The sequence below is a fragment of the Bemisia tabaci genome, chromosome 2 (assembly GCF_918797505.1).
Source record: "Bemisia tabaci chromosome 2, PGI_BMITA_v3".
NCBI lineage: Eukaryota > Metazoa > Arthropoda > Insecta > Hemiptera > Aleyrodidae > Bemisia > Bemisia tabaci.
Genome location: NC_092794.1, coordinates 43,312,004 through 43,338,997, shown reverse-complemented (window position 1 = coordinate 43,338,997; position 26,994 = coordinate 43,312,004). Strand labels below are relative to the sequence as shown.

Here is a 26,994-nt window from a genome sequence, read left to right as displayed (position 1 = left end):
GTAGGTATATGATCTATGCTTACTTTTATTCAAGAAGCTGTGAACAACATTGAATCTTAAGGCTTCTTTATCACAGTTCCTATGCTCAGTCCAAAACTTTCTTATCAATTGCCATGGAATGCTGGGTTACTTCTACGGGGTGAAGACTACGGTCTTAGTAATGGCCCACCACAATTTTTTGAATTTTATAGTTCCAAAAAGACTTTAAATCAAATTTTACAACTTCTTATTTCATCCCGGGAATGATCACCCAATAGTCAGTTTTAGGGTCATACTCTTTGTCTCCCTAAAAATTTCCGACAACACTGGTTCATACATCAGTGAGTTCTAAAATCAACTGTCAAGTAAAGCGGGAGGCATCCTCTCCCTTTTTGCATCTAGTTTTTAAGTTTTTAGAGACTTTTTATTTGCAAATTGACCTCTGAACACACGTGGGTTTGCATTTTCCCATAGGTTCAGTTAAAATTTTAAAAATAGTCATTACTTAGTGATCTCATATTCAAGTGCTGTGATTTAAATCTTGTGATCTTCCTTTCATGGCTGATAGGTAATTTCTATACTGGGGACTGTTTAAAAGGGGAAGAAAAAGAAGAACTGAATATAATGTATCCAAAATTTTAAAACATTTCCTAAGTATCCACGTTTATCACTGCTTTTTGTATCGCTTTATAATGGTGACAGCAGGATCGGGTAATGTAGAAGGAGAATAAAACCTAAAGAAAGCACTTGAGCAACCTCTCTCTTCACTAAAGGTCTAAAACAAATCCATGAAGTAGGTTTAGTCCAGCATTAACAACAATTCTGGACTTTGCATTGACACTATGAAGAGAGTTATCGCACTCAAGGGTTTTCTCATTTTGCTGGCTCAAGCAGTGTCATCAATATTTTTATTTCTTTAATTGCCCATGCTACCTTTTGAGCATGCTGGTGTCCTTCCAAAACAAACTCATCATCCTAACTTATATCTTGCACATTCAAAGGGATCCTTCAACTACTCTGTATTTTCAAGTTTTCAAAGTTCTTATTCTTTATTGAAGGGGCAAGGACAAACACCTCTTATACGCTTTCACAGTCTAAGCTTTTCTTTTGATTGATTTAAGTCATTTGTCCATATTTAATGACTTCGATATCTACTTTGCAAAAATTATCAATCATACTTTTTCTCTTTGTAGGATGTCGTGAGGAAAATCCACCATTACATCATGGATCCGTTCAGGGTATCGAGGATAGGAGCTGTTACAATACAGCGCATCATTCCTGAAGCGTCCAAACAAAGTAGCAGTCACACTCCTGTGTTCTCGAATTTTAGCACTCAGAATGATTCGGAGATCGAAAATGAGCAAGGCATCAAAACAGGAACAGCAGCTGATCGTACTGCAGCTGACATGGAAGTCGACGAAGACAAGCCAGTTCCCAACACTTTCTTCCCTGAAGAAAGTGATACGATGGGACCAGGCTTCGGAAGAATGGATCCAGAGCAGTCCTTCCAAGGCGAGGCTAGAATGGTGGAAGGCTCGTTCAAAATTGAAAATCATCCTGAAACGCTACAAAACCAGTCTCCGAAATTTAGGCCAGGTGATGAAAGCGGGAGCGTTTCAGAACCAAAGCCTGAAAGCGACAGAACTATGGTAGGAAATGATAATGAGTCCAATGACCGGTTGGAAGTCTCAACGGATTCTCGAACTTCAGGAGGCGGGGAAGAAGCCAGTAATTCTTCTAATAAGGCTGATAGTAAGATAACTCAAAATAATTTTTCCGAAGACATCAATAAAAAATTAGGTAGATTTGGTTTTAGTGTTAGCGTAAGTGAAGTAAAAATTCCATCCTCAGATCAAACCTCAATCGATGAAGCTCTAGGCGATGAGGCTCCAGACGATGAAGGATGTGAAGATCCTAATGTAGAGGAGCCGAAAGATGAAGACGGTCTTGAATCCATCGAAAACTTGGTTTCATCTCTTAGTGAGCAGTCGGATCAGTTTAAGGAGCTGAAGTCGAACGTAGAGTTTTTGGATGCGTCTGACTTCAAGAAAGAAATATTTAGTGAGGATCTAGACAGTGAAACCGCAAAAAGTAATGTCAGAAAAGAGCCCAACCAGATGGACGATGAGCAAAAGATGGATGTAGCTAATGACGACGTAAAAGTAAAGAAAGAAGATGATGATAAAGAGGGAGATGAAGCATCAGAAGAAGACGATGAAACTGAAGGAGATGGTGATGGCGGAGATGAAAAAGATCTTGATGATAAAGATTCTGACAAGCCTAAAAAGAAGCATTCCAAGAAAAAGAAAACCAAAAAATCACCCAGTAAAGGTAAGTTTGATCCCTCTGTTTCAATTTATTTAGTTCATGTTTGATCAAATGCCGAAGGCACCAGATAAATCTTTAATTTCTTAATTTTATATCTTCCAAAGCAAGTAACAAAATCATTAAAACATTTTGTTTGATTTCATTGGAATTGTGTAATTTTTTGGTGCATGAGAACAGCAAAGCACTATATTTTGACAACAATACTTTTAAAAGTTCATGCCATATCTATCAAACTTTTCATCATTTTTAAGTAAAATTTAAAGTTTTCACCTTTTAAACTTATTGAGGTTTTGCAAAAATAAAATGAGCAGTTTGCCTAAAAAATTCATTTTCCACTCCACTTATTTGATGTCTGTTTCTACTTGTTTTTCCGCCAAGTTGTTCAAATTTATCAGAGTTCAACAGGGAGGTAAAATAAAAATTACATCAGGATGTACACATTTGCGATCTTGATCTTGCATGGGCTTAACAAACTTTTGGCTTTCTCTAAATTGCTCTCTATGCGTTTATTTTCTAGAAGATGGTGAATCAACTTCCTCGGATTCTGGTAGTGATTCTGAAAAGAAAAAACGCAAGAAAGCCGGTGTGTTAAATATGAGGCGCAACATTCGGGAAGTCATGGACGAAACACAATTAGACGAATCAACACTCAATGCTCAAAGACAAGAAGCTGAAAGATTACGGCGCGTGCAAGAACAACAAAGAATTATAAGAGAGGTAATAAATCAAGGTTTTTTAGCGATACAATCTAGTATTGAAAATGCAGTACGATTCCTAACAATGATCAATTTTACTATTTTTAATTCATCGATTGATTTATTTAATGAAATACAAACTAGAAAAAAAAAATTGATAGGAAACTCACAACAGTGTTAAATTTGAGCTTAAAGAACTCAAAAACACTTGAGGCTCGGCAAAAGTTTATTTGTTGGATAGTTCATCTCTCAAATTTAGGTTTAGATCAATTATAAACTTAGTTAAGGTTTCGAAGTGCAATTCTAACAGGAGCTTTTCTACTCTTTGAAAGCGGACTGTCTGAAAAACTGTGTAATAATGAATAAAACAAAGATTATTAATAATGTTTGATACTCAGTTTTTTTTTTGGTCTCAGTTCCTTTTTTACTTTTGTATAAAACGGTGATTTTTCTTTTTTCAGGTTCAAAGACAAATAGCCATTAACAGACAGCAAAATAAAACACAAACTCGAGTGATTTCTCTCCTGCAAGGAGGATCCTCTTCCTCTAAAACCACTGTAACCTCATCAAGCTCATCTAAACCCAGCACAGTTGTCGTCAAAGTTTCCTCTGGCTCTGGCTCAACGCAAATTGTCAATAAAAAGGTATTGATAATTACTTTTTCCATCCAACGAACTAGCAAATACTTAAGTTTTCATCCTCAAGTGTAATTTAAGTTTTGTATTTTGACAAACCAGTTCTTGGTTTGTACTTTCCCTGCTCTCCACAGGGATTCATTTCACAGTCCGATATATTATGAGAGGATGTATTTGACAACGAATAGCAAAATCATTTCCAACCTGTATGGCAGGTATTTGTCATTAGTACATAAGAGGTATGGCGAAAAAAAAAAATTATAACTACGGCCCAAATACTGATTAAAGTAAGTCAAAATAATGCTGGGTACACTTAAGCTCTAAGGGAAACAAAACTGAGAAAAAAGATCGATAGAATCGGAGATTTAATTAACATTTAATATGTTAGAGCGCAAAATTGAGAGAAAGAGCACTCAACCATTCTTTTGTCAAATGTAGAATGTATGTGATGCAGAAATTGCTGCAATTCTGTGAAAAGCACGTGAATTTCATGTTGGCTCTACAAAATATTTGCAATTTGCCCCGGAGTTTGAAGAAACATGTGATTTAATGTCATTGCAATGTGGCCCTCCCGTTCTTTCATGCAAGCCACAACGTGGTCATGATCTCGTGGTTGGAAAGTTTCTGCACCCCTAGTAAGAAGTACAATTAATTAGTACAAGACCACCTATCAAGAGGTTTAAAATCTTCCTGCTTGGAGATTTAAAACTGTTTACTTATTTATTTATTATTCGATTTCATTTGTTCGCCTTAATAACTTTTTTCCAGGTGTTAGACTTGCTCAAAAGTCAAAAGAGTGGTTCAGATAGCTCAAGTGAGATCCGAGTCACTTCCATTCCTCGATCATTTAATAAGCCACACATGGTCACACCCTCCGTTTCAATAGCACCAGTTCAAGCAAAAGCTATCTCAACAACACCTGAAGATTTGAGTGATGAAGAGAATCTCGCTCGTGCAGCAATTGCACTGAAGAAGAAAGCAGCGGCAAAGAAAGGTATGGCAACCTTGTAAATCTCTATGTCAACATTCTTAGCCTACTATTTTCTATCTTTCTTTGGTAAAAGTCTGGGCTCTGAATAGTAGAAAAGCATTTACTTGAGAGGATTTCAAAGTAACAAGACTAGCAAACTGAATTGCAAGGCTTACAATTGGACTATATTTTGCAAATAGGAACTACAGTTTGTGGCTCGGTTTAGAAACAATGTGTGTACCATTAGTTTCCCTATGAACGTAAGTGTTTTTACAGATGAGCCAGAAATTGTAGATCCGAATTACAAAATCTAGCCCAATCATCCTGTATCATAAAAAAACAACCTCAAAATGAAGCTTTGAGGAGCAAAATCTTTGGACTTATATCGTGGCAAAGTGCTGTAGAGCACTCAATTAGTATTTGATAAACTTTGAGCAGCAGTTACCTGATTTACCATATTTTCCAGCATTGACTAGCATCTAGCAGAAAAGAACCCATTGACGCTCTCAGAGAAATTCAAGAATCAAAGATTATTAATTCATTAAGGTAAATTAAAAAGGGTTTTAAACTTGTCCAGGGACATATTTAAAGTCTGTCTAGGATGTCGAAATTCAACTTCAGTTTTGTCCCTTTTGTCATTTCTATTGAGCCGTACTGTAAGTTGAAATATCAAACCAATTTTCCTCAGTTTCAGGTCTTCGTCCTTTTGTTATTTTTTGTTAAATGCTACTTGTTGGCACCATTTATTTGTAATTTTTTATATTTCTTTCATGCTCCAATTGAATCAACTTTTCTTACTGAACAAGCAGTCATTTGCATTCAAATATTTCTCTAGATGTATACTTCTAAAATACTGTAACCGTTCTGTTTTTTTCTTTTAAATTTCTTCTCATCAGACGTGGTCACCATCAGTAGTAGCTCTGGTTCAGAGGATGATTGTATCGTCATATCAGAACCGAGTGCAGGTGAAGAAAGCGAACAAGAAGATGATCCAACCAACAGTGGAATGCATACCAACGACACTTACAATGTACCTGATGAACAGGGACGTGTGTTAATAAATGTTGGTCATCCGGAATCAGAACCGGATGTTTTTCTCTCACCACAAATTGCAAGAATTATCAAACCTCATCAGGTACGCAGCTTACTGTTTCTATTTTGTTGCAACTCTCTGAGCATGATAGTTCAATCGGTAAGGAATTTGTAAGATGCTCATCAATGAGCCATTATTCTGAAAACTCTTGTTCGACATGAGTGGAAGTTAGTATATCTAAAGAAGAATGCAGAAGAGAATTCAAGAGGAAATAAACTTCAGAACCAGCGATTGGGATTGGTGTGCTGTACTGGTCCTGGATCTGTATGTATATTTGATCACCTCTGACTGCCTGCGGGAAAAGGGATCCATAGGGCTCCCGATGTCTGCTTTTGTAAATTAGCCTAAAATGTATGTTGGACGTCAAAGCACTAAAACAATAGGCTCTGAGGTATTTCCTTCTTCTGATAAAAAAAATGCTTTAACCAAAGTGTGTTTTTGATGTGAGACACTTCTCTTCCATTATTACGACACTTTGACTTTGCTCCAGGAATAACTTTAAATCTCATTCAGAATTTGAGTTTTTACAACTTTAAATTTATTTTCATAATCAATTGAATTTTTTATTTTTCTATATTTTTCTTCAAGAGTCTTCATTGGCTTAGCAGATTTTTCCCGTGCATTCAAGATTTTTTTAATTTTTACGTTCCCCTTTTCCAGATTGGAGGTGTAAGGTTCCTTTTCGACAACATCGTTGAATCTCTTGAAAGGTACAAAACATCCACTGGATTTGGTTGTATTCTGGCTCATTCAATGGGACTGGGAAAAACGCTTCAGGTATTAGTCCCACCGTTTACCCTTTTTTTCTCGTTTATCAATGTCCATTTTTTTATGATGTGTTATAGTGACAATTTATGGAAACAAGGAGCATTAATATAACAATTGGACTACATTTTGAAATTTAGAATTACTATTTTTGGCCCATCTATAACAGCACCTATCTGCAAAGGGAAAATCAAAGTAGGAAAGAAGGAAGAACAGGAAAAGAACTAACCAGAGGAAAAAGACTCAAAAGAGTAATAAGAGAGTGAGAAGAAGGGAAAGTAGAGGAAGAAATGTTTGAGGTGGAATAAGAAAGAGAGGTTGAACAAAAGAGTCAAGAAGAGAAGAAAAAGGGAAGAAAAATACAAAAATGATGAAGGAACATTGTCTCAATATTTGAAAAGAACAATATATCTTACTGGTATCCTTTCCTTAATGAATTTTTGTTTTTACGTCTTTTTGTTTTACATTTTTTAGGTTGTTTCTTTTTGTGATGTGTTCCTGCGGTATACCGAAGGCAAAAGTGTCATGTGTATAATGCCAATCAATACTCTCCAAAATTGGGTAGCAGAGTTCAATCACTGGCTTCCATTGCCTGCAGATGCTCCCAATTCTCCCCTTGCAGCTGATGGTGAAGTCCGACCACGGGAATTTCAAGTCTACATTTTAAATGATTTCCAAAAATCTATCGCTGCGAGAGCTAAGGTAACTGCAATGAAACTTTTAAGGCATAACTTGCAATTTTATGTAACTTTCTCTCTGTATCCACCTTTTAAAATTACTGAGTTTGGCTCGAATATCGCAAATTACTATCAGTGTATTGACGAAAAGCCATCTGGAGTTGGTTTAACTGTGGACATAAATGATGTATTTTACCTAAAATCACAAAGCCCAAGATGCTTATTTGCAAGTTCTCTGTTATGTAATACTATCAATGCTTTCAGTATTTTGATCGATTTTTGACTCTTTTTTCAGGTCATACAAGAATGGAAAAAAGAAGGTGGTGTTTTATTGATAGGATATGAATTGTATAGACAACTTAGTTTGAAAAAACCAAGGAAGCCTAGAAATAAGAAACAGAAAGAGGAAGAAATTCCAGACGATAAAGCTAAGCCTCTTCTGGAAGGTAAGTTGCAATGTATTTATTTAAAACTAATTTTCCATACTTGCTTCATTCTAAGCTGGAATGTATAATAACATCGGCAAATAATACAAGCGCCGTGCCTAACTATGTGCATAATTTTTGGACAGCATCAGGTCCAGTAACTGACAGGTGAATATCACAAGGTATAAAAAAGTAATGGTCTTTTAACTCATGAAAATATCTCATCAAAGACTGGCTTTTTTAGCTCCAATTCAAACAGGCAAGTGTTCTCTGACTTCAGTTCAAACAGAATCAGGCAAGATTCGGACCTATCTTCAGTACCAGAGCCTTATAATGCGTCTGGTCCACCATTTTTTTTACCCAAAAAGCACCTCCATCATTGGCATCTAGAGGAATGAGATTATGCTCAGCATAAATGCTCATTTATCAGCAGCAGCAGTTAGTTTGGTCTTAAATATTAGAGTCATCCGGAGAGGATGTTTTAAGGTTTTATATCCTTTGCACCAAAACCTTGTGCACCTAACCTAGCCCCTTTTCTACACTGTAGATAAAGTAGTTTCAACTGATTTGCAATGTCCAGGATATTTTACTTATTTTCTCATGTGGGCCTTTAGTGCAATTTTTACCCTATTCTCAATGTTTTGTTTTTTTTTTGCTGTGATTACAGAAATGTATGAAGCATTAGTTAAACCTGGTCCTGATCTCGTAATATGTGACGAGGGCCATCGAATCAAAAATAGTCATGCTTCTATTTCGCAAGCTCTCAAGCAAATTAGAAGTAGACGCAGGGTTGTTCTTACCGGCTATCCGCTTCAGAATAATCTTCTGGAATATTGGTGAGTTTTTTCTTTTTTTAATGCATTGAGGCTAATCTTACTCTATAGTATAAAATCATAAGGGTGCCGTGTCACGCTGAGGGTGTAACGCTAATCATGTCACAAACCGGTTTCTCCTCCACTCCCCGCTCCCCTCCCGCCGTGCACGCTCACATGCTTCCCGCCGTCTCCAAACCGGGTTTTCCCTAACTCTTAATGATCTTTTAACGATCTCACGCTATCTGCTAATTAGAGGCGCGAAGCGCCTCTGGGGGGTTGGACCGCGGAGCGGCCAGGGGGCGCAGCCCCCTAGTAGATATTTAAAAGAGTCTCCAGCAGAAACCCAACATACCCTTAAGTTTTTCTGTCAGTTTAAGTGATGGCATAAACTTTTTTTGGTTGGTTTTTTGTAATTTTCAAAATTTAATTTGACTGAAATTCTGAGAAATCATTGGATGAAAGAGTGTACTTTTCACCCCAATTCACCCTGTATCGTACCTATCCTTTCCAACAATGTATCATTTATTTATTTGTATCAGCAGTTTATAAATATTGAGTTGCGCCTCACTCTAGCCCTCTCAAAGTATCCTCTTTAAATTAAAAATATGGCCCCTGCTGTTTGTCACTTTGCTGAGAAGTTTCTGAAATAATCCTGTCCTGATAGTCACCTGAAGTGTTTGCCCATTGCAATTGGTTGATAATTCAAGAAAATAAACATTAAGAATGTGAAATGAACAATAGACACCTATTTGAAATTTATTATTCTTTTACAGTCACAAGTTATTATTCTTTGTTCCTAATTAAAATAGAATTTTTCTCTTAAATTTGTTTGTATGATCAAAGAAAATCTTCAGAAAATTTTGAAAAATATTTTTGCTTAATTTACTCTAAAAAAATTGAGCATCAATGGAGACTTGTGATGTCGTAACCAGATTCACGTACTTTTTGACTTTAGCTGTTGATAGACAATTGCTGCTTGGGGGTTGATGATTTCTGTCAGTTTTGTTTAAAGTCTAGATTTGAGTTCCCTAATCAATAACGTTTCTCACCTTGTTATTCTATAGGTGCATGGTGGATTTTGTACGACCAAATTATTTAGGTTCAAAGACAGAATTTAGTAATATGTTCGAACGTCCAATTCAAAATGGTCAGTGTGTTGACAGCACACCTCAAGATGTTCGGCTAATGCGATATCGTGCTCATGTTCTTCATTCTCTGTTAGAAGGGTTCGTCCAGAGGTGAGTTGTGTCTTTTCAACTTTCCATTTATCAATTTTTTTAATGTTTATTGTAGGGGTGCAGAAAATGCCCTGGGCGCATGGAAATGTAGAAGGAGGTACAATTTTTAAAGGTTAAAGTTGGAAATCGAAAGAAACAAGCAGAAAAAGGTCTTCACTGTTGAAACATGAAAAGTAATGTGTTATAAGCCGGCAGACTATATTTTGGAAAATTGAAGGACTTCATGTTTCAAACCCACACTTCAAGTTGATTTCTCTCATATTATGTGTAATTGATTTTCAATCCGTAGAATGGTACTTATGTACATACAAACATATTATAATTTTATGATAGAATGAACTACATCATTTGAAACAGCAGATAAGAGAGCCCTTTTTGTTCACTGTATTCTTTAAGTGTCCATACAGAGAAGTACATGCTCACTTTTTCAAAGAACTGTGAAGTATCAGCAATTGGAAATTTCACAATTCTTAAAAATTCTACAATGTTCTAATCATTGGTCATAGAAAATTTGTGCAACTAGCAGCTTATCTACAACAGCACCTGCACACTAACAGTACATTGTCTTTGATTTCCTTCAATTTAGGCGAAGTCACTCTGTTCTTCAACAAGCTCTTCCACAAAAAGAAGAATATATTCTACTAGTTCGGATGACACCTTTCCAACGGAAACTGTACGAAACATTCATGAATGAAGTAGTTAGAATTAAAGCTGTACCAAATCCTCTCAAAGCGTTTGCTGTGTGTTGCAAGGTTTGTTTGTCTTTCATTTCTTTGTTTTCGAAAGATAGTTCCAGTATGTAAAAAATGTAAATTCTCAAAACAGTGTAATATCTTAAAGCAGCATGTTTTTTACTTGTAAGCCTCTTAGTTTCTTGAGAGACGCATTAATGCATCCTCCTAAATAGACTGCAATCAAGTAACTCTGAAGTTTAACATGTGCAATGGGACCGTTGCACCCAAGAAATATGGCTAATTGAGGAAACGTTAGCAAGAATAAAGCACATGAAAATCATAGCAACCTCGTCAAAAGAGTCTAAAATCCATTCCATAACGCACAATTTGCGTGGATCATATAATTTTTTCCAAAAGGCGCTTTTTTAAGTCATTGGCAACCAGGTTTGCCAAGAGACAGGTGTCTGAAAAACCAACCTAATGATAACGAGTTATCTTGCAAGCTTTTGTCTAACTAGCTCTCATAAGATCTGAATAATTTTAAAGCATTTTCTCCTGATACTTTTTCTTCAAAGTCAATGAAATCATATGTACACCAGAGTGATTCATAACAACTTGCGAGATTGTTTGCTTGTTTATTTTGGTTTAATTCTCATACAACTCTAATCAGCTGATTGAATGAAAAAAGTTTTGTCGGGTGTGGGGATTATGAAAACGTAGGATATGAAGGACTATGCATCAAGGATTGAATTCGAGACTTCTCTATTGTGTTTTTTATGAGTTCATTGTTACCAGAAATAGTATTGACCTATAAATCAACCTGTTAATCATTTCGTTCCCCGAGTCAAGTCTTACATGAAATTGTGAGTCCAAAACAAGTATCGAAATGTGTTAATTTGTATTGAGTCGAGTGACTCATTAGTCTCATTTACCATTTGTTTTTGTCTAGTCATTTCCTCAGTAATCTTATCTTTCATTTTACCTATTTAAATTTTGACCAGTCATGTATTTAATTTTATTTTCTTTCAACAGATTTGGAACCATCCAGATATATTGTATAATTTTTTGAAGAAAAAGGAAGAAGTAGATCTAGATCTAGTTGAGGCAGCTGCGTGTCTTGGTACCCCTGGCTCAATGACTACTAGCGTACCTCCCACTCCTCCTACGCCCACAACCAAAGGTGGGAAACGCTCTCGCGCCAAAGATCCATCAGCAGCAGCTAAAAAAGATAAAAAGCCTCGGAAGGTAAATTTTTTCAATCTAACATTTCATTGTTTTTGAAAGATCGTCAGAATTTTTGAAACAGGACAATAGCTTCCCTTATTAAGAGATTTCGCTCTTTGGCTTTTATACTTATATTCAAGATCAGTGGAAGTCTAATTGACCTCTCAATAATGATTGTAATGCCAATATCAAGTTTTTAATTTTTTTCCCCATTTTAATCAGCTGCAATTTGCTGTCTATTATTCAGATCTATAATTTTTTATCATATGGTTTCTTTTGTGTAAGAATACATTAGTAACTAATTTTTATGTACCTTAATAAAATGCATCTGTGGCTAACTACCTGCATATTCTCAACTAAGATTCATCAGGAAGTCTCTAATTTTGTTTGTGGAAATTTCACAGAACCCTATAGAAACTAGTCACCACTCGCCAAATCTTCCAGTTTTAACCTATCCTCTCTCAGGATTGCTGCACAACGGATTTTTTCCAGATAATGTAGAGGAATGATACTTACAATATCCTCTTTCATCATACCGAGAAGCAGAATATCTAATTTCTCAAGATAGGAATTTGATTTTGCATTAATATCTTTGGTTTATTTTCTTTCTGAGCATCTTTCAATATATGTTAGTGTGAAATGTCCTTTAATTTGTCACATTTGCAACAAAACGTCATTCCAATTTTCTCATTTGTTTTTCCAGGGCGCCAAGGGAGCTAATGATGCAGAGAATACGCCTGCTGTTGCAACTGTTCTTCCAAATGTGAACAACAATGCAGGAGGAAGCGATCAGTCCTTACTGCCATTCAATTACAACAACCAAAACAACTCTAGTTCATTCAACGCCAACTCAAGCTACCCCGACAGTGGAAATTACAATGGTTTTGAGCAGCAACAGTTCCCCGGCCACATCGGAACAAACTACAATAACCCTAGTCAGCAGCCCTACGACTCGTTCAACTATAATCAAAGCAACTATCCATCGCAAAGCCCTCTTCCAGGAGCCACAAATCAACCAGGGACACAGCAACATCAAGCATATTATCCACCAGGATATCAGGACCAGTCAAACTATTGGCAAGACAACAGCAATTTATACCCCAACAACTCTGATCCACATTCAGAAATGAATTATTATGGGAACAGCGACAATGGCTTTTACGATCAGAACAACAGCAACTTTAGTACATCAAACAACATGTATAATCAATCTAACTATGCACGCGGGTGCTACGATAATAACAGTTCTGTCAGTGCGAACATGCCTACCCCTGACAATCCAGTCAACATTCCCTCTTTGCCGAACGTGGGCAATAGTTTAAGTGATACGAGTAATAACTTAGATTCCTTCGCTAATAAAGACAGTCGGAACTTTAGTTGTTTAAGCAATCCTCCCAGTGTCCCCGCTTTTAACAATGTAACGGACAATGTACATAATATTGTGAATAGCAACTTAGGATTAACAAATTTACCGAATAATGTGGACCCAGTTGATAGTCTCATGAATACAAATCTAGCGGCAAACAACTGCGAAAGTGGGAAGAATTCGGGTAATTTCCACGGTTTGCCAGGTTATCAGGGTAATCTTTGCAACACGAATATGATGAGTTCGATTATGAATGAGTCAGTGGTCGACACAGTCAATAATCCTGCTTCAAACAGTAATGTGATGCAAGATGCCTACAATTCCATCTCATCATATGGAAATCAACAATTTAATAACTACCCTGCACGAGGTAATAACTTTCCTCCACATCAAATGGATGTATCTCAAAATCTTCCCTACAATCACTTAGCAGATAACCAACCAGGGTTTCCATCGTCAGAAAATCAGCCTGGATTTTCTGCTGCGAAGCAAAAGACTGATTTCTCTCCTAAAAAAGAGCTGGACTCGAATATATTTCCTAGTAGTGATAGTACCTTAAATGAGCTTGGCTTTCCGTTTAAATCCGAATCGAAAGAAGATATCAAAGATCTACCTACCGTTCTGTTTCCTTCCAAAGAAGAGATTAAATCTGAAACAAAGGAGGAGATCAAAGATGAATTGAAACCTGACTGTGCCATCAAAGACAAAAAAGAAGTTACTGCTGCTGACAGTCAAAAGGACAATTCTCACAATGAATTGGGAAACTTGGCTGATGGAACCAAAAAGGATGTTACTTCGGTGGTTAAATCTACTTTTGAAAGCCCAGCATCCAAGAAAGAGGACCCAGGAATTCCATATGATTGGGTATGTACTTTTCATTCTTCTCAGTAATCTCTTCTAGAATTCAATGAGACAAAATGCTGTAATGACTTCTGGCGTAATGCCGGAAATAATAATGCTTTTGAAATTGCTTTGTGCAGTGTTTTCCAAAGAGTAATATTTTTTTTTATTAATAGACAGGAAAAAATAGCATGTTGGCTAGTCTTTTCTTGTTTCTAATTCTTCCTAATTTTTAAGATTTAACAATTTTAACACTTCTCAGCAACATACCTAATTAACGTATCTTGTTTGTTTGCAGGCTATCAAACTATTGGAGGATTACGTTCCTGGGCTGATTGATTCGTCCCCAAAAATGGCGATATTTTTCTGTATCGTGGAAGAATCAATTGCCATGAGAGATCGGATCCTAGTTTTCAGTCAGTCTCTTTTCACGTTAAATTTAATTGAAGATTTTCTCCAGAGAAACTACATTCCAGGGACTGATACATATTGGGCTAAAAACTGGAGCTATTACCGTAAGTTATATCTTTGTTTACTTTCCTCTTTTCATGTTATGATTTTAGTATTAAAACCCTTTTGCCCTTAGGATTTCTCGGGAAAATGCTATATAGCTTACAAAAAATCTCAGAATGTGGAACATTCTCTATTAATTTTGAAAGGCTTTTCAGAAATGTGTTGCAGGCTGCAGTTTTTGAACAAACGTTGTTATTTCTGAAACTAAAAGACTCCAAATAAGACCTATCTATCTATGAGAAATCTATCTACTCTATCTAATCCCTGTAAAAAGTAGGGCTGTGCTCCTAGTGAAATTTGAGTTTAAGGAAAAAACAAAGCAAATCTTTTGAATTACTCCTTTCTCAAACACAACAACAACACAAACAAACTGCAGATTTTCATACACTTACTCCCTACAAATGACATGGACAAAAAATCTCAAATGAATATTTTTGTCGATTCTCAATCTCAATCAGAAAATTCCTGTGATCATTTCAATAAAATATACTGAAAACAACTCAATTTTATGGACAGTTTTCTTTAATTTTCTGATTCTCATGATACGAATGTTGTGTTCCACAGGTTTGGATGGGAGTACAACTGCCTCCGAGAGAGAAAAATTGATAAACGAATTCAATGCAAACGATCAAGTACACATGTTTCTAGTATCTACTCGAGCTGGGTCATTAGGTATCAATTTGGTTGGTGCTAATAGAGTAATTGTTTTTGATGCCTCCTGGAATCCTTGCCATGATACCCAAGCTGTGTGTAGAGTTTATCGGTAAGTTTGATCCCTCTTGTCCTCCGATTTCTGTTTTCTTACAGGTATCTCAGAAAAATGTGAAATGGAGAATTGGCATGCAAATTTTTTATTGCTTCATCTGAAAGTGCTTAAAGAGCTGATTTCACAGTATTTTTTATAATTTTTTTGTGGTATGGGAAGTAGTATAAAAATAGATTTAAAATTGAGAAAATGCACTGTCTAGTGACGTTATCTGGTGGCAGTTCCCATTTAAACACACGTATTTTAGCAGATTATATCATTTTGTCATATCTTCTCCAATAATTGTTCAATTCATGAGGTTACGGATTAGGTTACCGCACTTAGGTTACGGATGTAATCTAAGTGCAAAATCGACTATTAGTGGATTATCAATTATAAATATTTGTATTGAGAAAGAAAAAATGAATATTTTGATGAAGAGCACTTTCAGAAACAAAACATAAAGAAGTAAAAAAAAACAATAAATGCTCATGAAGGCTTCTGCTCTTCTTCTGTAACCTAGATTGCTTTTAATCCCCTTTTCATAATGTTAAGGCAGAGATATAATCCTTGGACACATCTTCAGGTGCTCCCTCGGATCTGCATGTAGATTAATCTATAAGAACTTTCCCAATTGTTTTTATTTATTTGCTCCTCATCATCATTACGCTTTCTTATCAACCGCTCCTCAATCTTAAAGGCATGAGCAAAAGGGACAAAGGAACTACCTGTTGCAATTTGGAACTGAAAGTTCCAGCTCAGTTTAGAAAGAACGTAAGTATGTTTAGTTTCCTGATGTACATAAGTGTTTATGCGGAAGAGCCAGAAATTGTAGTTCTTAATTGCAAAATGAAGTCCAAATATGAGTTTGGTGTTTTATATTTGTTAGTTGAGCTTTTGCGTCATGTCAATCAATGAAACTGTTCTCATAGATTTATTTGCTTGTACTTGTGTTCCAGTTATGGCCAACAGAAACCATGTTTTGTCTATCGATTGGTGATGGACAATTGTCTAGAAAAGAAAATCTACGATCGTCAGATAAACAAGCAAGGAATGGCAGACCGAGTTGTTGACGAATGCAATCCTGATGCTCATCTGTCCATCAAAGAAGTTGCAAACTTGTGTTGGGATAACGATGAGGACTCCGTGCCACAAGATTATTCTAATCAGAAGGATAAATATTCAGACTTCATCATTCATAAAATCCTCGATAACTATAGTCATTTCCTTTCAAAGGTAATTGTAATATCATTTTCAAATGAGCTATCATAAACCGCATTTTTCCCAAGATTATATTGATCATAAATAACATAAAATTTTAAACATCGGAAGGTGATTATTTAAAGTAAAGGGTTATGTTTTCTCCAACTATGAATCGGTCTTTCTCCTCGATACCATGGAGGTTAGTTCACTCTGTACTTACAGAAGAAATAAGTGCTAAGGATCCATTCAGGCGATACTCATCATCCTGAAAAGACATTTACAGGGTTGCCAAAGTCAGGGAATTTCAAAAGTTAGGGAAAATGACAAAATTGTCTGGGAAAAATTGTTAAACACCCTTTATTTGCTCTCTAGAATGGGATTGATGTTTCAAACAACAAAGTTTGTCCGAAATTTATTTCAGATTATGTCTTTTAACTTTCTGGCATATCTTCAGTTGTCAGGAAATTTTACCCAAGTGTATCTGGGAAATGTTAGAGAAATATTTCATTTTCTAAATTCTGTGGAAATCCGGTTTTAATTGTCCACAGAAAATATTTCTTTTTTGACGTACTCTTGACTGATCTAATTTGATGCCTCTACCTACATCTAAACCACTAATCTATGCTAATTTGATTCACAATTAAATTCTATGTTTGTTCTTCCTTCAGGCACCATTTGAACATGAATCTCTTCTTGTTGATCGAAAAGATAAAAAACTATCCACTGCAGAGAAAAGGCTGGCTAAACGAAGTTATGAACTTGAAAAGCAAGCCAACACCCGCCCCACTTATAATTTTGTCGGAAATCAGCAAGGTCTTCAAATAAGGTAAGAAAAAAATTGCATAGATTGTGCATTTTCTCTTCTATCATTTTATATTCGTTCAGTGTCTTACAAAGTGTTTTAGCATCAGCTACTCTATGTAATCTAAGTGAAAATTTTCCGTATTCTAGCCTCGGTTCACTTGAAAGTTCTCCTATACCATCCACCAGCCAAATATTTTGTTTACAATTTTGAATTTTCTTCAACCAGCAATTTATTTTCCAAACGGAGAAAAAAAAGTTCTCTTCCCAGTCAGCCTTTAAAAATTGACACCTCCATTAAGTGGTACCATTTTTCAATCGCTGGTGGAGTATCTTTCTACCAGCACCAAAACCTGCGGAAAAAAATAAATTAAGTTCAAGTAAACTTGAAAAAATTAGTGATGAAACAACTGTCATTATTTTACAATGAAATTCCCCATTATAAATTCATCAAGCAGTTCAGAACTCAGCATCTTATTGTATGAGAATTGTTGATTATCAAGCTGCAGGCTCACAACAGACTACTAGACAAGGTCTGAATTAGAGACAGCACATTTTCCTGTTCAGAATTTTATGTAAAAAATGACTCCTTCAATGGGAAGTTCGGAAGTCCTTTTTTAAGGAGGGGATGAAAAAATATACATCTTACTTTTATAAAACCTTTAAGCAACTTACACCCTTTTTTATAGCATATTTAATTAAATGTTAATTTTTTCAGATCCATGACGAAACCAATGGCTAGCGTACGTCCGATGCAGTCTGAAAACTCTTTGACAAAAGATGGCAACAGCAAATGGATTCCTGCTGAAGTGTGGCAGAAACAGGGAATGAGTGCTCAAGAGATGACGTTGCCGCTCGGTAAGCATTATGCACAAGCACTTGTAGTTGAAGGGTGTTCAGGGACTGGGAAAGTCAGGGGAAGACTCGCAAACTCCCCTGGAAGATGGCGATTTTTTGCCTAACTTCCTGGCACTCCTATACTGAGCCCCCCTTCACTCTTTGCCAGTCTACAAGTGTATTTTTCCCTTGGAAATTTGATTCCTTGCCGCCCAGAAAATTTTACTAGACACCCTGCAGTTGGGAGAAAATTTGGAATTGGGGCATTCTTGTCCCTGGTCTTTGAGCACTTGGTTGAAGTTTTTGATAAATCCCAACAACACCAGTCTGTTAGCAATTAATAATTTTGTTTACCTGAGAACTCACGACTGTTACGCTCGTTCTTTTTATTTTGTAATTTCTTTTCTTGAAATCATACATGCCATTTGTTAAAGGGTATCAGCCAAGGTAGATATCTTGTGCTCATTTTTTCCGTCTCCAAAGATGGTGGCAGGTGCTGCGACTTTGGTTTGAAACTCACGACTGTCACAAATAGCTGACATTCGATTAGGGAAAACTTTGTTAAAAGAAATATTTGTGAAAAATTGGGACCATATTCATTTCTTGATTCCAGAAACCGTCCAGAATTGAGAAAACACAACTTCCAGCAGAAATAATGAACTTGATTTTTCAACTTTTTTCTTCCTGAAACGTCCTCTTTTTGAAATTTTCACCCAATTGTTCTTCCTGGAACTAGAATTTTGTCATTTTGAGCAAGAATCTTATTTTTAAAATAACACATTTGTAGAAACAAAGAATGAAAAAAATGTTTAGCTTAAATTAACTTTTAATCAGAACACCAATCTGTGAAAATGTCTAATTATACATGTTTCAAACCTCTAAGAAAAACGAAAATAATTGAACCTGTAGTTTTACATCAGAGGAAACTCGAAACAGATGCTCTCCATGTGTTGCATTACAAATCACATTGACTGTCACAAGTCAAGTATGAAAAATTTCACTATTTTCTCTATTTTTTCATTCACTTGTTCCTCCTTTTTCAGATGTTGTTATTCCTACTAACTCTGCAGACCGATCATCGATCGTCCTCAATGCCGGGCAGAAAGTGATGGTTCTGAAAAGCCCAAAAGGAATTTACATGCAACTGGAGAACGGGAAAATTATAGCTATCAGAACAGCATACAAAGTAGGGGCAGGTGGAGCTGCTAACAAAGGGACTGAGAAAAAAGTTTTCCCAGCTCAACCTCAAACGAGGCAAATACCCTTGAATCGACCTCCGTTTGACCGAAATGTCAGGGGTCTCGAAGGGAGGAGAGGTAAGTTTCCAAATCACTTGCAACATCGTTCTCTTTTCCCGTCATTACTTTACTTCTTTTAATTCCTCTTATTTCCAAACTAATGATGCAAGGATAGATCTTGTAAAAATCAACATCTATTCTTGATAGATCCATTCAGGGGTGTAGAAAAAATTGTCCTTTTTAAAGCGACTGGGATCCTCGAATTTTTTCAGGAGTCTCTTTTATCCACTTATTTCAGGAAGTTTTCCCGAAGGTTTTAAGTATGCTTTGACTTGTCGAACTTGAAAGTTCCAGCTTTTTTTATGTTTCTGCTATGGAATCGACTCTGTTTTGTTAATTTTGCGCTTGTGTAAAAATGATAATTATTCATCCTCCTCTTTCCTTAGAATTCCCTCTTTTCAATCTTTCTTTTTAGAAAATAGCATTTGGGCACTTCGTAATCCTGCAATCAAAAAGCTTGTGAAGTTTTTCGCTCTTCAAAATATGAAAAAAGGGACATCAGTGTTTTTTTGCATGAGGCGATTGAATCGAAAAATAATTGTTCTTGGTGTCTCAGCTATGTGGTCTCATGAAATTTCTTAAAGCATCGTCTGAAACTCATTTTCACTCATAATTTGACATTTTAGTTTCGTTACAATTATTTTAAACCTGGAACTAGCTCTCGTCCAACTTACAGCTTTTGTAATGTAAACGTCTTCTGTTTCCAGAAATATCAGTTTCACCAATCAGAGGGAGAGGTCAAGCAGTACCAGGACTTCTTCGCAATAATTCAAGCATCTCCATTACTCCGAGAACGGTTCCTGTCACTCGCAACGTAGCTCCTGGAGCGAAGCACAACGGTGGTCTGATTCGGCTCCTTGGACCGAAAAGCAGAACGACTAATGTAAGACTTCCAGTCATTAAAGATTCCAATGTTTCTGTAACCATCACGAAAAGAAATCCCACCACATCAAACGCTAACTTAGGATCCGGTTCGTTCTCAACACCTCCAAGCTCCGAGCATTTGGAACGAGACTCAAGTTACCACTCACGGCTCGAAACTAAAGCAAAGCAAGTCGAAAGCAAGGGAACCAGTGCTGACTTCTCTGACAACCTAAGTCAGTCTCCAGGCAGTAGTAGCAGTAGCAGCTTTAGCCATCAAATGGAAAGAGCTGATTCAAAATCTGTGGGTACAGAACCTGCAGATTTTAAAGAGTCCGGTGGGCTAAGTCAAGGCACTTGCACTAGTTCCTCGTCTCTAGACAGTATTTATAATGAGCCCACTAAATCAAAGCTAGATGTTAAAATGGCTAGCGAGTCCGTACGGACGAAACTTGGTATCAAGTCTCCTGAATACAAGCATTCCGAAGGGGTGTATCATGAATCGATCAGATCCAAAATTGATATCAAACCTGTGGAAAGGGTGGCTTCTGAACCAGTCCGGACAAAGATAGACATTAAGCCATCAGCTGATTGTAGACCAAAAATCGACATAATCCCATCAAACTACAAACAAATGGATAAAGTCTACTATGAATCCGTTCGTTCAAAAGTTGATGTGAAAGCATCAGACTTCAAGCAAACAGATTCCGCCAGACCAAAAATGGAGATAAAGCAGTCGGAACCTGCCAGGCAAAAAATAGATATGAAAGCCTCTGAATACAGACCGTTGGATAAAATGAAAAACTTGTCATATTCTCAGAGTCAAGCAATTTACCCTCCAGTCAATGAGCGTCCAAGTGGATCTCAAGGAGTAGATAAATCAAAATTCCCCTCGCTCCCTAACATCTCTTTCAATCCGGTCAACACATCACAGAAAAACTATCGGCCTACATCTCATCAGCGGTCCACGCCGGCAATGAACAGTACCTATCGCAACGATATGAACCGGATGCCGGAAACATCACCTGCTCTAGATTTTAAGAAACCGACCTCCACAACCACATTCAACTCTGCCACTTACTCTGGTGGCGTCGTATCAGATCTGCAACAAATGCCGCAACAGTATAAAAACCCCTCGCCGTATTCATCCTCAGAAAAACCGCCTCTCACCAAAGATACCGCTTTTCAGAATTTGAAACAAAGGGGATCGATTAGTATTATTCCGATGGACAAAGGGCCCAAGCCTGCTCAGACCTCTCTTCACAGCCAAACCCATCAGATAGCGTCGGGTACAAATCAGGCATCACAACTCCCTCTCAATCCGGAGTATGATTATCGGTCCATGGACTCAGGCGTTGAATCGTTCTCCTCACCCGCTTATAGATCAGATTATTACTCGGACTACAGTCAGCCGGTTTCATCAGCCCCTGCCTCAAACCCACAGATCTACTCACACCCTAGTGAACGGTCCTCTATGCAGTCGCATTCTGGGTCGTATGACATGTACCAGTCGCCATACTCAAGTGGAAATGTTGATAGCTCGGGGGGTAATGTCGGTAGTTACGGCTCAACTGCATACAACCAGACTTCTTACGATCCCTCTGCAATGAATCAGCAAATGAACCAACAAATGTACAGTGCCTTTCATAGGCCGGAGCCTATTTACCCCTCCCCACCGTCTGGTTCCTATCAGAACGCAGCTAATTCCTATCAGTACGACCCATACTATACTCCATACCCTGGTGCTCCCGATAATTCTTCTTTGCCAAACCCACAAAGACCACAATGAAGAAGTGGTGCGGTGCGCACTCATTTTTCTTGATTTGATCTCATTCTCATACATGCAAGCAAGTCACTGGTTCATTTGTTCCGATGCGTTTTCACCTACTTAATCTGTATCAGTGTGCATGAGCCTTGTTCAAATTGTGTCTATAATTTTTTTTTTTTTTTTTTTTTTTTTTTTTTTTTTTTTTTTTTTTTTTTTAGTATCTTTAATCTTTAGCGATTGTTCGGTTTTACACTTCCCAAGTAACAAAACTATTAATGTGGCAAGTGATAAAGCGTCCTGATAAATGTAGGAATGAACCATTAGACAAGGTACGAATTTAAGCATTCTGTTACTTGTTTCCTAACCAAAATTTCTTTCAGAAACCGATTTGCGCAAGGAATATTACTCAAATCAACTCTTTTATAAGATAATAACGGTTTTATTTTACATCGGTCTTAGGAAATTTGAACTCCTCGTTTGCAAGAAAAACAAATACGTACTTCAATCAAATCGCGCACTTAGTTGGTATTGGCAGGTTTCGTAATCGAGCAATGTTCCCTATCAGTATCCTTAAATTCACACCTTGTCTAGTGGTCCAGTTCTACATTAATGAGGATGTTTTACTTCATGTTCCATAGCAAGCTGTGTCGTTTTGGTTGCTAGGTTTGATAACGTACACCGAACAGTGAAATGCTCCTTGTAAATTGCTTTCAAGCCATAAACTCTTGGCTACTTCTGTAAGTAGAATATTTTTTTTTTTTTTGCTGGTAGGAGAGAGATTATCCTACTCGAGTAGCTTTTCAACAGAACGCCCAGTATATTTACTTATTTTTCTTTTCCTTATCCTAGCTCTGGGGAGTTCATCGATAACGTTCCTTATCTTCCTTGCTGCAAATGTAGAAGCAGGGTCCGCGATAATTGCTCTCTGTTTTGCTTTTCCTCTTGAAACTACAAGAGGGGCTAAGCTTTTGCACATTTCATCTGTTACTTTTTTGTTGGCAACTTTAGCATCTTAAAAATCTTTTCAACTGTCCTTATTATTTTATTTTAGCTGGAGTGTTCATTTATCTATTGTATTTCTTCAGATCTAAACTTGCAGTTTTACTCTCTCAACTTTCCTAAGTTTCTTTGTTTTTAGAACCCAGTTATATCATTTATTGTAATTTTTATAATTTGAGCCTCAGTAACAGTTTGATTTTTAAATGCGAAGTTAAAGTTAGCTCAATAGTTGCAAGCTAATTTTCTGGAGGAAAATATATTCCTGATCAGTTTTACACACATCCAGTTCTTGGCCACTGCTGTCCATATCTCCTCTCAAGAGGCCAATGATCAAACTTTATTTTTTAGCCCTGTTGGTTACTCTTTCCTCTTTCTGGTAGCTTTTAGTAAGTTGTGTCGTCTTTTTCCTTGTAAATGACATCTAATCATTGTTGCTGATCATTGATTTTTATTTCCAATCATGCTGCCGATTGTAGAATAGTTTTATTTTGTTTTAATACATCAGACTAATATGTTTTGTCCACCAGAGCAAGGTTACCTCACACTTTGGCCGAAGTAATCCGGTGAACTGACAATGAGCACTGTCAGTTTGACAAACTAGTTTCTGCTCAGTTTAACTGGCTAAGGTAGTCAAAAAGTGAGATTATACTTTGGCCATACACAGACTGACTGAGAGGAGTTTGCGAGGGAAGTTTGAAGGAAATTCGTCCCTGTAGATGAAGTGTGAGGTAAAAGTTCCTTAGTTCCTAATCTCAGTTGTAGGCCCATCAACGACGACAGCCTCTGTAACCAATCATTGCAATTTTTTACTGCCATCCCCTCCCCTCCTTGTTTTCAATTTCCATTGCTGGTGCAATATCGTTATAGTTGTATTTGTTAGCATTTCCAATTTTCATTTTGTGACGGATGTGTTTATTTTCACCTGAATTGCTATCACAAAGAAAATGACAAAAATTTGATACTTCTATTACTCCTCAAGTTACTTGCCACCCACTTTAATGTAGTTGCCCAATAAACAACACCGTAGAAGAGCAATTCATAAGATTTCAGGGAGTGAAAGAAGAACAATTATTTTGGTTCCAAGAAAGAAACAGATAGATTTGAAACTTTTTGACAGCTACAGTGGCACTATTACGTGAAATTTCACTCTCCTAAAAGACATCTTATTTTTCTGTTTTATACCCAAAATATCAAAGTGTCCCGAAGGGGCTACTCAAGAATTACGTAATGCCTCGAAAGGAGGATGTTGTCTCAGCTATAGTTACTCAGTGTAACAGGGACAGATGAAGTTCAACTCTGCATAATGCAACTTTTTTTTCCAACATAATATCACACAATTTTTTAAAAGTAAGCTGCAATTTTGTATCTCATTCTTATGTTTTTCAATGGCAATAATGGTTATTTTTTCAATCCGTAAAGCAACCCCAACCTTCTAAATTAATGAAACGCCTTTTGTGTTGTCCTTGAAAGACTGGAGTAGAGATACAGACAGCTTATAGCCCTCCCATTGTAAGAACTCCTCCCTGAAATTTTGAATGGGTGGCTTTTCTTCTTTTTTTTTTTTGTTCTTCAGTTTAATCATCCTGAATCTAGGGGGGGGGGGGGGGGGGGGCAGGGGAGACTTCTGAGACTTTACAGTAGGCCTTTTTTCCAGGGTAATCTTACTAAGCTTCACAGAGAGTGGGTGAGTGTCAGTAAATGTAACTTTAGTGTCTCGTAAATTATGGTTACTCCCTAAGTCGTGTTTGCTGAGAATGCCACCAAGGTAGTATTGTATTTGAGCCTTGATATGCCGTTTAAACTCCCTGAGCCTTTCAATTTTGATTTTTAAAATTGAATTTTCTTCGATTCACGATAGTGTTTGTTTCAATTATCGAATTCTCTTGGGTTACAGTCTTGGAGGCTAATTTCATTTAAAAGATTCTAATCTTTAAGTCTCTGTAGACTTTTAGTTTTGCTGTAATAAGCACAGCAACGGTGCACAACTTGAATGATTGCTTGTCCCTAGGCTACAAATTCACACTTGCTTTTAGGTTTATTACTTAAAAGTAGCCATGAATATGAATAACTTGGCTATGTCATGTGTTATTTTTTCAACTACCTACTTTTTCTCTTGAGCAAGGATATTGTTTTTCATTATTTTATTTCATGTACCCTGTAAGATCCTCCCTCTTCAGTCAAGTGGTGCTGCAGCATAAAATTCAATAATTTTGAATGTGTAAACAGTGTAAATATTCTCTCAAGATTTTGTATAATCAATATTATTTTTATTGTATCGATGGATTGTGTCATTCCTTTGAAAGCATGTTCTAACTGAAATTTTGCTCGCTTTCACTATTCCTGAATTCATGAGAATACAGTTTTAATTTTCAAAGAGATTTGAGGAGGGTCCAGCCTAACTCAGTACCTTCAAAACTTTTCTCGTTAATTCGGTTGCTAAATTGCCAATAATTCTCACCTCTACACCAATTGATCGGTGTTCTTTAAGATTCTATAAATGTATCAAGCTGTATATTCTACTGCCAAGAAGGTAGCGCTTGGAATTTACATTTTCAAGTTTTACAGCCTCGAATTTTTTTTGAATTCTACACCTTTCCCCTGGCCCCCCATGTTTCTTGAGAGCTCTTTCAAATTTTAAACTTGGTGAATAGGCAACTTTATAACTTGGTGTGCTAAAAGTACTTACCAAATCGAAAAGAAAAATTTTACCCTCTTTTTTTACCTTCTTTATCTGCAAGTTCAAGAAGACGAGAAAAATATTTTATTTACATTTAAACTTGAAGGTTATTTGTACTACTAGATTTCCCTCTTCGTCTTACTTGCTGAGCGAATTGAATTATGTTTTGTCAGTTTGCACATGCTTTCAATTTTTTCCTGTCAATTTCCAACAAGTTTCCCTCCTAAATGCTTGCTCACCCTTGACTGATCCAGTTTATGTTTATCAAACCCAGAAAGACAGTTTTCTCACACACAACATGAAGAACAAAATTGCATGGCACAGTTCTCAAACAATATGTGAATAATTTAAGTTCATTTTTTTTTTTAAAAGAACTCCCATACGTATGAAAAAGTTGTTTTTCCTGTTTCTGATTTTAGTAGATTTTCATCTCCTTTTACAAGATTTGTGATTTTTTTTTTCAACCCTCATTCTTTCTTTCTTTTGGAGGAGAAGAAATACAAATATAAATTTGAGGGCTTTTATTAGCAGTGTCTTCAACTTGCTTTTCAATATTAGATTACTTTTTTTTGCATCTGCACTTGAACTCAGCTTGCAAATATTAAGTGTGAATATTTTTACATAATGTTAGCACACTTACATCTCATACTGTCTTCTGTAGAAAGACTTCAAAAATTTTCCTTTTTTCCTTCTTGTATGACTGTCATTTGTTTGTTTAGATGTTAAGGTCTCCCTGTGTAATTTTATGCCCCAAAGTTTTTTTTTTTTATTATTATTCTTTGGGTTCTCTAAAAAAATTGTCTTGCTTTACAGTCCTAGTCTGAATAAATTCGAATTCTTAAAAGTGTAATTCCAGCCTCTTGAGTTTGGGATTGAAGGAGCAAGAGCTGTAAAACTCTACCTGTTTTGTATGTAGGTATTGCATGATTTTTGTAATTACATACAGTATTTCTAAGAAAAAGTGAACATTTCTTCTTTTTTTTCTTTCTTTTTTTATTTAATTATTAAGTGTAATGGAATCTAGGTAGCTTTGTTTTTAACTAAGAAAATTTTATATCTCGTGAAAATGTTAGTGAATGTCTTTTGAATAATTTTTCAAATGGCCCCTGTGATTATTTTAAAATTATTTAGCGTTCATTTTAATTACTTCTCTGTAGATAATTATGAAATTGCATTTAATCAGTGTTTCAATGATATTACATATGTAAATACATCTAATTTTAAAATAAAAAAATGTACAAAATTTTTCAAAATCTTTTTTTGATGATGGAATACTCACATCCTCAGATTGGTGTTTAAAACTCAACTTTGTAGTTGACTAGTGACCCTCTATATTTTAAAGGAGTCCAATGGGAGTCTCTACACATTTAATCATTAACACTTCCACTTTCAGTTATCATTCTCAAAGAGGTTACTTTATTCACAGAAATGATGGCGCATTCATGAAATAAATGTGAAAGTATTGATAAGGTAGTACATGTATTGAAACATCATCATCTGAAATTGTTCATACAAATTTTGCATCAGCGTTTTTTCTTATTTCGGCGTTCAAGTTTTCACCCATATAA

The 26,994-nt window shown here is 36.3% G+C and overlaps 1 protein-coding gene across 3 annotated transcripts in view; it reads left to right on the top strand.

The window, feature by feature from the left end:
- Window positions 1-26,671, top strand: part of LOC109040022 (uncharacterized) — a 28,056-nt gene extending 1,385 nt beyond the window's left edge. For 2 of the 3 annotated variants that reach the window (XM_019055779.2, XM_019055778.2), the window contains exons 2-21: window positions 1,173-2,310; window positions 2,825-3,024; window positions 3,464-3,646; window positions 4,406-4,631; window positions 5,504-5,742; window positions 6,361-6,477; window positions 6,940-7,167; window positions 7,438-7,588; window positions 8,235-8,403; window positions 9,447-9,620; window positions 10,207-10,372; window positions 11,327-11,539; window positions 12,222-13,748; window positions 14,023-14,239; window positions 14,802-15,000; window positions 15,942-16,218; window positions 16,854-17,011; window positions 17,705-17,844; window positions 18,867-19,139; window positions 19,829-26,671. In XM_019055779.2, coding sequence (XP_018911324.2) covers window positions 1,203-2,310; window positions 2,825-3,024; window positions 3,464-3,646; window positions 4,406-4,631; window positions 5,504-5,742; window positions 6,361-6,477; window positions 6,940-7,167; window positions 7,438-7,588; window positions 8,235-8,403; window positions 9,447-9,620; window positions 10,207-10,372; window positions 11,327-11,539; window positions 12,222-13,748; window positions 14,023-14,239; window positions 14,802-15,000; window positions 15,942-16,218; window positions 16,854-17,011; window positions 17,705-17,844; window positions 18,867-19,139; window positions 19,829-21,771 — 7,908 coding nt within the window. In that variant the 5' untranslated portion in view covers window positions 1,173-1,202 and the 3' untranslated portion in view covers window positions 21,772-26,671. The remainder of the gene's footprint in view (window positions 1-1,172; window positions 2,311-2,824; window positions 3,025-3,463; window positions 3,647-4,405; window positions 4,632-5,503; window positions 5,743-6,360; window positions 6,478-6,939; window positions 7,168-7,437; window positions 7,589-8,234; window positions 8,404-9,446; window positions 9,621-10,206; window positions 10,373-11,326; window positions 11,540-12,221; window positions 13,749-14,022; window positions 14,240-14,801; window positions 15,001-15,941; window positions 16,219-16,853; window positions 17,012-17,704; window positions 17,845-18,866; window positions 19,140-19,828) is intronic. The other variant, XM_019055780.2, reaches the window with a different exon arrangement.
- The last annotated feature ends 323 nt before the right edge of the window (window positions 26,672-26,994 follow it).